Here is a 12,247-nt window from a genome sequence, read left to right on the forward strand (position 1 = left end):
AGTCCCTGAAGTCAACAGAGGTGGTAAGTAGTAGGCTACATATTGACTCAAGTAGTAGTAGTAGTAGTAGTAGTACTCTGTACTGTACCTTATTGCAATTTGAAAGTATTGAGTATTTATTAATACACGGCATCTATTGCACGTCTGTCCGTCCTGGGAGAGGGATCCCTCCTCTGTTGCTCTCCCTGAGCTTTCTCCCATTTTCCCCTTTAAACTGTGGGTTTTCTCCGGAAGTTTTTCCTTGTACGATGTGAGGGTCTAAGGACAGAGGGTGTCGTATTGTCATACTGATATTCTGTACAAACTGTGAAGTCCACTGAGACAAATGTTACATTTGTGATATTGGGCTATATAAATAAACATTGATTGATTGATTGATTGATTGATTGATTGATTAATACTACTTCATATATAAGGAGCATTTATTTACTTTAATCATATTTTTATCAGAACAAGATATATATGTTTATGATAAAACATGATAACTTGTTTTAAACGAGAGTAGGCTACCATACATATAAGCAGCTTGTCAAAAATGATCTCCACTTGGACCAACTTTATACATCATGAACGTGCTGATTACACATCAATAAAAGTCAATGATAAAGAACATTGCCTACTAAAATAGCATTAAACTATAAAGATAATACATCTGTTTGAAATACACTAAAGTATACTAGTATGTACCAAGTACTTGGACTTGATAATAATTATTCTTTGTTATAATATTTCTTCTTTAAAGGCCCTTTATACTTCTTTCAACATTGGAAGGCAGGATCACAGATCATGTAGTAAACGATCAGACCCTCCCTCTCCCTCACTGAGGGTGAGCGGCCTGCAGGGGTCGCTGCCTGCAGCCCAGCCAGGCACAATGCCCTTCTGACAGCAGCAACACAGTGTGGGTGTCTGCCTGTCAAACCAGAGGCCCTGTGTCAACAGCAGAGGGAAGAAGAAGAGCCGTAGAGGAGGAAACCAGAAAGTAACTGCTGCAGACATGGACCTGCGGTCTGAGCTGCTAAAGTCCATCTGGTACGGTTTCACAGCCCTGGATCTGGAGAAGAGCGGTAAGGTGTCCAAGTCTCAGCTGAAGGTGAGTGTGGGGTCTTCTACCTGAAATATTATACATTTTGTCTCTATAAATTCACTCCCTTTTTCTGTCGGCTACCTAATTTCCTACCTCAGTTTGTACTCCATCACGTGGGCTTACTCTGAGGAGGTTGAGGTGAACATATTTGAAGTGCTTAGCAAACTAAATGTCACAAATGCAAATGTTGTTTGTTACTTTTGTTTCTGTGCTTCAGGAACTAAGTGTGTACCCAACCTGATACTACTTATAACCGTCAATATTTAGAGCGTTTTAATCCTGTCCAACAAGGAACACATTTGTTCTCTATATTTTGAGTAAAATGCTCTCCCTGCTGAAAGAGGGCACAATATGCACCTCTGTCTGGCCAGTGGAGCACCAGAGTAACAGTTTGCTCTCAGTCTGTATATGAATGGGAGCCCTCATCTCCAAGCTGTGCTTTCACTGGGCCTCCATGTACCAGCCTGTAGTGCAAAGGGTCCTCTTGCACTGGACCTGACCAGAGAACAGCAAGTTGAATACACCGAGTATGTATAAAAGAACATTGTTACAGTGAGCGCAAGGACAAAGTGGAAACATGTTGGTTATTGTTGTCCCCTCGCTGCAGGGCGTCAATGAAGTCTCTGTATTTTGTTGGTGTCATTGTTATGTCACTTCTTGGTCTTGCTGTGGGTCAGACTCCATTTCCAGCCGCTGCTGGCTCACAGCTAGTCAGCCTCATGACATGGCTTATCCCCCTCATGCATGCAGCCTGTGTACAGGCACCATGTTCTTTCAAAGCACTCAGAAGCTAGCAGGTTGCATGCCGTGGCCTCAAAACTTACAGATGCTGTACTGCGCTGGAGACTAGAGACAGGATGCGGTTATGGCTCAACGCGCAGTGACTGGTTGCCTGATTAAATGCAACTGATATCTCAAGATGTTGCACGCTCTCACTTATGGAAATGTATCTTAGTAAAGGTTGAAAAAACTACCCTGATTTTGTTCGTTGTTGTTATTTATAACTTATCTTCTGACTTTTCAACATGTCTCATTTATATTGAATTCCTTTTTGGGGGGGATTTTACTATTTTATAATTTCTTTATTTTACTTGACTTTTATATTTTCTATGACCATTTTTCAATCTTATGTCTAGATTCTATATCACAAGTCTCTATTGTTTTATTGTGTTTCTACTTAGTTTGTCAGTCCCCTGTTAAGCACTTTGTGCAGCACTAAGTGTATGAAAGGAAGCTGCTGCAACATTTCTAATTTCATTTGATGAAACCAGATAAAGGTTTTCTTTTTGGCAGTTCAAACATTGATTCATAAAGTGTCTCACTCCAGGCACCCGACCTTTTTCTTTGCACTTATGGGTGCATTCAAAAGTATTTTTAGAAATACGATGCAGCAGAAAGGAAACATTTCAGTTCCTTAAAGATCAAATGTCCATGGTCTCCCTGAATTATCTGAGGGTTTTTACCACACATGTTTTATCCCAGCCAGATTTACATTGTGGAATGTACTGTCGTTTTGGAAATATTGTAATATCCACATACATGGCATTAAAAGCATATCAATTTGTATCTGATTAGCTCTGCATCTCCTTGCTGCAGTGTGTTGTCCTTAAAATCACCCCCCCCCTGTATATTGTTATTTTCCAGGTGCTGTCCCACAATCTGTGCACAGTCTTGTGTATCCCACATGACCCTGTCGCTTTGGAGGATCACTTCAGGGATGATGATGACGGTCCCGTTTCCAGTCAGGGTTACATGCCTTACCTCAACAAATACATCTTGGATAAGGTGTCAAAAACACAGCTACATTTTCCATGTTTTGTTAAATTGCTAAGCTTTGTAGTCAAGGCTGCTGTTATAGTCTTTTTAATCTCTGCATGTTGTTGTTGTTGTAGGTTATTGAAGGCTCTTTTACTAAGGAAAACGTAGATGAACTCTGTTGGACTCTTACGGCAAAGAAGAACTACCAGACGGACAAAACCAGCAGCACAGTTCTGCCAGAGAGGGATGCTTTTCGGCTTTGGTGCCTTTTTAATTTTCTCTCTGAGGACAAGTACCCTTTGGTTATGGTTCCTGATGAGGTAGGTTCAACTGGAATAAGATTTAAAGAATCACAAAACAAACACTTTAAATAATATGTTTTTTAAAGAAGCATTTTTGGTCTGTAAAGAGTATTTAATTGTTTAAGACTGTATACAAAAACAAATATGCACATCTTCATCATCGTCAGGCGATGGTGGCTACATTTTAATGATAGTGACAATTGTTTCTAAATCTAGCCAATTAGATACTCTCAAGTTATCGTGCTTTGTTTTTGAGTACAATTCAGAGAATGGAGTCAGTCATCTTTTTCCTAAAAGTGTTGTTGGGTCTTTTACAACCACTAAATACACCCTGCCTGAAACTTTGTGTTTTGCCTCATGGAACGCGGCGCTCTTTTTATGCAGCAGTGTGGGCTTGTTTCTCACTTGCATGTCGTTTTGGTTTCCTGTCGTGTGTTTTTCACTGTCGCTGCCAAGACAAAACCCTCCATTTCAAGTAGTTTCTATCATGAGTTTAAGAAAAGATTATCCAGTTTATTTTAGTATGTGCTACAAACACCAACCACTGTGCAAACAAATCTGTGGTGCAGTGTCGTAAATACTATTGCTGAAGAACATTTAGCTAAGAATAAACATGAGTAAAAGTTACCCTTAAGAGAGGTCAATGTTGGATGTGATTTGTAATGTTGTGTTTATGTTGAATATTTGACACTACACTTAACGTAAAACCAGACTGCTCTTATCTGCTATTGAACGAATAGCATGAATAGCTCTCAGGCTGTTATACAGTGAGGACAGGTAATTTAAATGAGCCAACATAATTCTCACTCTCGAGACCTTTGGTTTCTTTTCCTCTCCAGGTGGAGTACCTCCTCAAGAAGATATGCATGTCTATGAGTATCGAATTCAACTGTGTTGAATTAGAAGACTTCTTCTCCCAGGACTCAGTGCAGCAGACCGGCATCACTGTGTGGGTTTTTCTGGAGATGATGAACTCGGGAAAGTTAACCAGAGGAATCGATAAGAGCATAACCAGTATGGCCATAGAGGAAGTTTACAGGGAGATAGTTGGTGATGTCCTCAAAGAGGTAGGAGACCTATCAGATGTCTGTGTTTGGGTTCGTGCTCTGCATTATGTTGCTTACAGACAGTATATGTGTGTCGGGGTGCAGGGTTATCTGTGGAAGAAAGGCCAGCTGAGGAGAAACTGGAAGGAGCGCTGGTTCACTTTGAGGCCGAGCAGCTTGTCCTACTACACCGGGGAGGACCGCAAGGACTGCCAGGGAAACATAGTCCTGGATGGGAACTGCTGTGTGGAGGTAAGCAGCTGGAGGGGATCCTCTTTCAAGGCTAAACATTGTCAACACTGGTTAACTCAGGCTTCTTGAGTACTGCATTCATTGTTAGGGTTAGGGTTAGTGTATCCAGAAAAGAGATACATACTGCTCCTTGGCTTTCTTTGTACATGTGAGTGAAATATCATTTTTTTAAGCCAGAGGGTGAGAAGTGTTGCAAGATGAGGGTGCAAGTGACCACAAGATGGTTTACTGTTTTATTTTTAGAACTTTCCACATCCTTCTTGTAAATAACTGTTAAATGTTATGGCTTCAGCATGTAAGAAAATGATTCAAATAAATAACTTGTTGCTCACACTGCTCACAGTCAGTAGACCAGAAGGCAGAATTGTATGTTTCAGTTTAATAAAAAAAGGGCTATTGTATTTGAAAGCTTTTCTAAATTATGAGATGGACTGCAATACATTCTTTACTATATCTTAAAGTAATGTACAACTTTGACATATTTAACTTAAAGGTGGGGTAGGTAAGTTTGAGAAACCGGCTCGAGATACACTTTTTGTTATATTCCATGGAATGCTCTTAACATCCCGATAGCAATGAATATCTTAAGTGCTTTGACAAAAAATCCATAAAAAATGTCATCATGTGGAAGCCGTAGTACTGTAAAAAGCACGACCAATCATTTTAGCCGGCCCGGCTAAATTAACTGGATGACCTACCTGCCTGTCAGCCTTCCATCTGTGCGCAAACTTATCTCATGCCCTCATTGGTCATGTGCGCATTCGTGTGTGTTGGAGGAGGGGCTCTGTAAGGAAGTGGCAGATTTGTTCTGGCTGTGTATTTTCAAATTCTAGCGCACTGGAGCTGGTTTCTCCAAAATTACCTACCCCATCTTTAAAGTGTAAAAAGTATTTCAAATGAAGTACTCCAATTTAAACTTCACTAAATTTCTCCATTCATTTAGATCTGAAAAACAAAGATTTGTTATGCTTTTTAATCTAAATATTCTCTTTGGTGTTTTAACCTACCTAAACCACACTGCAACTTGACTGCAAACATTTTGTCGTAGATTTTGTTGTGTAGTAGTGTCATGCAGAGACAGGTAGCGTGCTACAGAGGTCTGGTAACCTCACTTCCTCCGCTCTAACCAATTATCAGATTTCAGGCAGCTCTCTCTCTCTTGAGCCACAGACACCTTTATACACATGTTCCCCTTCATCATGTTGACTTATTTTATAAACAATTTATTCATAACTTCAGTTATCATAATGCTTTCTTTTAAGATTCTGATTAAAGTGAAGGAGGGAGGTGCGGTAGAATATTGACAAGTGATGTGACAGTCTTCCGCTAAGGTCCCCATTCTCCCTTGCAAAACATTTAACCACCTTTCCTTTACCAAGGAGAACATTCCAAACCTCCCCCTTTCACTTAAAGGTGGGGTAGGTAAGTTTGAGAAACCGGCTCGAGATACACTTTTTGTTATATTCCATGGAATGCTCTTAACATCCCGATAGCAATGAATATCTTAAGTGCTTTGACAAAAAATCCATAAAAAATGTCATCATGTGGAAGCCGTAGTACTGTAAAAAGCACGACCAATCATTTTAGCCGGCCCGGCTAAATTAACTGGATGACCTACCTGCCTGTCAGCCTTCCATCTGTGCGCAAACTTATCTCATGCCCTCATTGGTCATGTGCGCATTCGTGTGTGTTGGAGGAGGGGCTCTGTAAGGAAGTGGCAGATTTGTTCTGGCTGTGTATTTTCAAATTCTAGCGCACTGGAGCTGGTTTCTCCAAAATTACCTACCCCACCTTTAACATAACAAAAAAAAAAAATTATGAAAGTTGTCTCAATTATTATTTCGTCAAAAATCCCAACTGAACTACAGATAACTATCCTCACTATAATGAAATAAGGGATTGTTACCTGGGCCTCTGACATGACCACCAAGTTAATTATTAGCTCATCAATGTCACACAGTAGCAGCCTGAGTTATGTCAAACCAGGTCAAGTTCTGCTAAACAAGCATTCATTCTAAAACCATGCTTTATTATAGGTAGTAGGTGATGAAATAGTGTTTGGTCCTTCAGAATGGATCAAAAACGCCCTTTTCCCTGTGAGTTTACCATTTTTCTACTAACAACTGTTTGTTTAAGAAATGGTCACAACAAATGTTAAAAGAGAAATGAAGAAGGGATATTATATTAATTGGAATCAATGTTTTTTTTGTCAAACAGGTGCTACCAGACCGGGATGGGAAGAGGTGCATGTTCTGTCTAAAAACACTCTCCAAGACTTATGAGATGAGCGCATCCGACACCAAACAGAGACAGGAGTGGACTACAGGTCAGACAGAACTCATATTATCTGATACTAATCCCTGATAGCTCATGGATCATTCTGAAAAGCTTCCTCTTCCTATAGAGACATTAAACATGATCTTCTTCACAGCTATTCAAACAGCTATCAGGCTGCATGTGGAGGGGAAAACGTCCCTCCACAAAGATTTGAAGTTGAAGCGGCGTGAACAGCGGGAGCAGCGGGACAAGAGATGCCACGCCAAAGAGGAGGAGCTGCAGAGGCTGCGGGCCCTGCAGGAAGAGCGGGAGCGGGGGCTGGTCGAGCTAGATCTCCTCAAGGAGGCGCAAAAGCAGGCTCAGGCCCTCCTGGAGCAGGACGAGCAGCGGAGGCGGCAGCAGCACGAACAGATGCAGCGGGCCCTGGAGGTCCAGCTAAAGGAGGCCGAGGAGGTGAGTGTGGAGAACAAAAATATTTTGAAATCAGAAGCAAATTTATGTGAGTTTTTATTACTTTGCTTCTTGCTGTGCGTGTCAAGGCTCGGGTCAGTATGCAGGCTGAGATGGTTCTGAAGGAGGAGGAGGCCGAGAGGCAGAGGAAGAGGATCCAGGAGCTGGAGGAGATGCAGAAGCGTCTGGAGGAGGCGCTGCAGCTGGAGATCAAGGCCAGGCGGGATGAGGAGGTCTTCCGCTACGCTCAAGCAGGGTTGAGTGTTATATTTAGCGACACTAACACACTCTTTCTCAGCACAATAAGAAGTCATTTGTTTAGGTTAACAGCTTGTAAACAATCATCAGTCACTTGTAAGAGGGAGGTGTTGTGTGCCGACAGCAGGTTTTAAGCTCAGCTGTTGAAGGAGATTATGTTGCGTTATGTTCCTGAGGAAGTTGAACTGCCGGCAGAGGAAGTTGTTTAACGCTGCTATCAGTCAGATCTATTGTATCACTGTTTTTGTGCTATCTCAAAGTTTTCAAGTAAAAGTTTCTGATGATCCCACGAATCTGCAAACAGCTTGCAGCAGGCTCTCTGTGCATCAAGGAATGGTGCTACCACAGAACATTTATAAATATGTACCTTAATGAGTGAAATAATATCATCAATGTCAATAATGTCATTTATCCTATATTATTTACAATAAAAATGTTGGCATCAAATTATTAATCAAATGTTTAGTTGAGCTTTGCACTATGATGTCAATCAATCAACGATGAGTGTACAGTTGAATGCACTGCCCACTTTGAATGACAGACCCCTCATTTGCATAATAAAGAAATGCATAAAGAAAATAATACAGAACAAAATTAGTCTGTGGAAATAAAATAGTGGGAAAGAATACAAATGGAAAAATACAGAAATAAATACATTTCAAAATGAATAAATACACCAAAGATATTAATGAATGAATGCCTACATTTAATTTAACTGTTATCACATCAGTTAATGGCATGTTTTTTTATTTGTTGACACTTCAATTATTTTTGTTTATATTCTGGCAGTTTCTGTCCTCTATATCAGTCGTCTTTGATTGTTAATGCTTCACACTGTCTTGTGTACAATAATGTTATTGTTTGTGTCCTCTGTTGTTTCCAGGTTACTGGCCGAGGAGGAAGAGAAAATGAAGGCCCTGATGTGCCTGCAGGAGGAACAGGAGGAGTACATCCTGAAGACCCAGAGGGAGAAGCAGGAGCTGAGACAGGAAATGGAGGTTAAGTCCCGGTCCCTGGATGAGGCTCAGAGGCAGCTGGAAGAGGTGCGGGCCAACCGGCACAAAGTGGACCAGGATGTCGTGGTAAGAATACAAAAATAAAAACCCTTAGAGGTTAATAATAAAATCAACCAAATATCAAAACTACACTGAACAAAAATATAAACGCAACACTTTTGTTTTTGCTCCCATTTTTCATGAGATGAACTCAAAAATCTAAAACATTTTCTATATACACAAAATAACCATTTCTCTCAAATATTGTTCACAAATCTGAAAAAATCTGTGATAGTGAGCACTTCTCCTTTGCCCAGATAATCCATCCCACCTCACAGGTGTGGCATATCAAGATGCTGATTAGACAGCATGATTATTGCACAGGTGTGCCTTAGGCTGGCCACAATAAAAGGCCACTCTGAAACGTGCATTTTTGCTTTATTGGGGGGGTCTGGGGGGGTCCGAAAACCAGTCAGTATCTGGTGTGAGGGGTAGGGTTAGAGTTAGGGTTAGGGTAATGTTGTGAATCGAGTGACCTGTGTTCGTCGTCCATAACATACGCCTGCCCATACCATAACCCCACCACTACCATGGGCCACTCGATTCACAACATTGACATCAGAAAACCGCTCACCCACACGACGCCACACACGCTGTCTGCCATCTGCCCTGAACAGTGAAAACCGGGATTCATCCGTGAAGAGAACACCTCTCCAACGTGCCAGACGCCATCGAATGTGAGCATTTGCCCACTCAAGTCGGTTACGACGACGAACCGAAGTCAGGTCGAGACCCCGATGAGGACGACGAGCATGCAGATGAGCTTCACTGAGACGGTTTCTGACAGTTTGTGCAGAAATTCTTTGGTTATGCAAACCGATTGTTGCAGCAGCTGTCCGAGTGGCTGGTCTCAGACGATCTTGGAGGTGAACATGCTGGATGTGGAGGTCCTGGGCTGGTGTGGTTACACGTGGTCTGCGGTTGTGAGGCCGGTTGGATGTACTGCCAAATTCTCTGAAACGCCTTTGGAGACGGCTTATGGTAGAGAAATGAACATTCAATTCACAGGCAACAGCTCTGGTGGACATTCCTGCTGTCAGCATGCCAATTGCACGCTCCCTCAAAACTTGCGACATCTGTGGCATTGTGCTGTGTGATAAAACTGAACATTTTAGAGTGGCCTTTTATTGTGGCCAGCCTAAGGCACACCTGTGCAATAATCATGCTGTCTAATCAGCATCTTGATATGCCACACCTGTGAGGTGGGATGGATTATCTGGGCAAAGGAGAAGTGCTCACTATCACAGATTTTTTCAGATTTGTGAACAATATTTGAGAGAAATGGTTATTTTGTGTATATAGAATTTTTTTTAGATCTTTGAGTTCATCTCATGAAAAATGGGAGCAAAAACAAAAGTGTTGCGTTTATATTTTTGTTCAGTGTACATTTAAGTTAATGATCTATCTTAGAGGGAATATAGCTTGTTTAGGATCTGGTTTGATACTTGAGTAAAACATTGAACCAACAGCAGCAGCTGCTCTCTTGTCTGTCCTTCAAAACCATTAAATGATTTGAAAGTCCAATCAGACATAATTATAGTCTTTGGAGACTTTATATGACTCATTTTATGAATTGTACTTGACGATGGTATCGGTAGCTACATCTTTCTGCTTATCTCACTTAAGAGAGCCAGTATTTTAAACACCTTGTATTCTGTCAATATGTTTTTCTTTAACGTGAGAGAACATTGTGTCCTTAAAGCTAAATGATTCCAATAGCTGATATTTATAAATCAGTTATATATGCTGCTAATGCTAACAGCAGTTTAGTTAATTATTGCTTGCAGGTATTGTGCATTTTAATAAGCTGCTCTTTTTCTGTGACAGGCTGCCCAGAAGAAACTCCGCCAGGCGAGCACCAACGTCAAACACTGGAACGTCCAGATGAACAGACTGATGCGACCCATCGGACCAGGCGGTACGTGTCCCATGGTGCAATGGGTGACATGACCAACAAGCAGCTTAATTATCCAACTTTCACACCAGCAGATGAAGTTCAAACCTTAGGGATTTACAGTAAATCATTTGGAAACAGAATTATGATTGAGTTCCACTTAGCTGTTTTAAATTCAGGTGTTTCTGGTAATAAATGCTATTTTCCTGGCGTCCAAATATTACATTATACTACAAATTGTACAATTGCAGAAGGGTGCAGAAAGATGAGAATCTAAATGGTGGAAAACAATGTGTAGAACATGATGAAAAAATGATATTTTCCCTTTGTTTTGTTGTCATTGCCATACTGTACTTCCTGAAATGTCCTTCTTTTTATTCAGAGAATTCCTCTTCTAATTCAGCGTCCTCAAATCCAGACCACTATGCCTGACTTCACTTGCCTGCGGTAAACATTTACTGTATTTTCTGAAGCAATTTGTTTGTGCTGTTTTTAGAAAAGAGACCATCGTTGGGAAGTTCCTTCGCAAGCTTCCAGATCCCGACACAGAGAGATCCCGGGCTGCGTATCAGGAGGAAATCAGGATCAGAGGATCAGAATGAGGAGAGCAAAGAAAACGTTGACAACAGTGCTGGATGTGATCTAGAGAAACGGCACTCCCATGCCTCAAATGGAGACATGGACATCCCATAAAAACATGAATTCAGAGGCTACGTAGGTTTCTGAAAAGGATGGTACGAGATTAAAACAGTGAAACATCTGCACTTAAAACTGAATTAACTACCAAAAGTACTACTGTTCCTATTAAATGTTGAATTTACTGACTTCATATCACAGAAAGGAACCCTTTTTTAACATTTTAGCAAGAAGATGCATTTGCATAAGCAACTAATTCTTTGAATGCAGCCTGTGTGAGGCCTGTTCGGGACATAAACCATACCTCAGTGCAAAAAACATGAGCTGTAAGCAAGATCCTGAAATAACTAATTAAGTTGTGAAGTTTAAAGGCTAATACTTACATACAATACAAGGAAGCTCATCTGTTTAACTCTGTAATATAGACACATAACAACATTTCATTTTTAAATGTGGATTTTTTTGGAGTGGAAGGCAGCTTGACTTTTTTACGCAAAAAGTTGGATCAGTATTAGAGTTTTCAGTCGATGAATATCACTCCTGATAAACAGGAAAGAGTGAGAGAGAGAGCAGCTCTCATTGAACTTCCTGTTTCTGTTGTCGGTTAACATAATTGTAAATAAAAGAGTGAATTGATTCCTTAACCTGATTTCTGGCTGTATCTTTACTGTTGAAATAAATAAAATCTCAATTGATACAATATTTATACTATGAAAATCTTAAATAAATCATATTTATATGTTTGAAATGGTTTCATTTGTTTTACCAAGGCCACACTATGGAACAAGATGAAACCCACACTGCTGAATTTGCAAACTGCACGTCCGCTTGAGTTTGAATTTGTGTCAGTCATTTTTTCAGTGTCAAAATGTGTCATCGCTGACTGCTCCCACTGAAAAAGCGTTTGGGTATGAGTAGGCCATATACTGTATCTATACAGGAGTGAACAGAGACATCCTCTGACAAACAGAGCAAACTGCATGTAGGCTGGAAGCATTCTTAACTCAATAACTGCTTTCAAAAATCTCATTCTTTATACACTTTAGGTCTAATAGTTTCATGGATTGGTAATTACAGAATTTTCTTTTTTAGTGTCCAATTTACACTTAGCTTGAAACAATTATATTATGCAGTTTTAAGAGGATTTCACAAGAGTAACATGTAAATCATGAAATAAATACAGACAATAAATGCATAACAAAAACAAAAAAAGTATTGGAAACGTTTATCTATAG

At 40.4% G+C, this 12,247-nt stretch overlaps 1 protein-coding gene across 3 annotated transcripts; it reads left to right on the forward strand.

Moving 5' to 3' along the window:
• Positions 1-888: 888 nt before the first annotated feature.
• On the forward strand, positions 889-11,661 carry LOC117541739 (differentially expressed in FDCP 6 homolog). 3 transcript variants are annotated; one of them, XM_034208888.1, is made up of 12 exons: positions 995-1,090; positions 2,729-2,869; positions 2,977-3,162; positions 3,984-4,211; positions 4,296-4,442; positions 6,479-6,538; positions 6,660-6,768; positions 6,874-7,172; positions 7,259-7,425; positions 8,311-8,509; positions 10,310-10,400; positions 10,873-11,661. In XM_034208888.1, the coding sequence occupies exons 1-12, from the start codon at positions 995-997 to the stop codon at positions 11,067-11,069; spliced, it is 1,920 nt and encodes a 639-aa protein (XP_034064779.1). In that variant the 3' UTR covers positions 11,070-11,661. The 3 variants fall into 3 exon arrangements, with proteins under 3 accessions (XP_034064780.1, XP_034064779.1, XP_034064781.1); XM_034208890.1 differs by lacking the exon at positions 995-1,090 and adding an exon at positions 1,102-1,611 and having other exon boundaries at positions 10,873-11,069; XM_034208889.1 differs by lacking the exon at positions 6,479-6,538 and having other exon boundaries at positions 889-1,090.
• Positions 11,662-12,247: the final 586 nt, after the last annotated feature.

This window comes from Gymnodraco acuticeps, unplaced genomic scaffold (genome assembly GCF_902827175.1).
Source record: "Gymnodraco acuticeps unplaced genomic scaffold, fGymAcu1.1, whole genome shotgun sequence".
NCBI classification, from domain to species: domain Eukaryota; kingdom Metazoa; phylum Chordata; class Actinopteri; order Perciformes; family Bathydraconidae; genus Gymnodraco; species Gymnodraco acuticeps.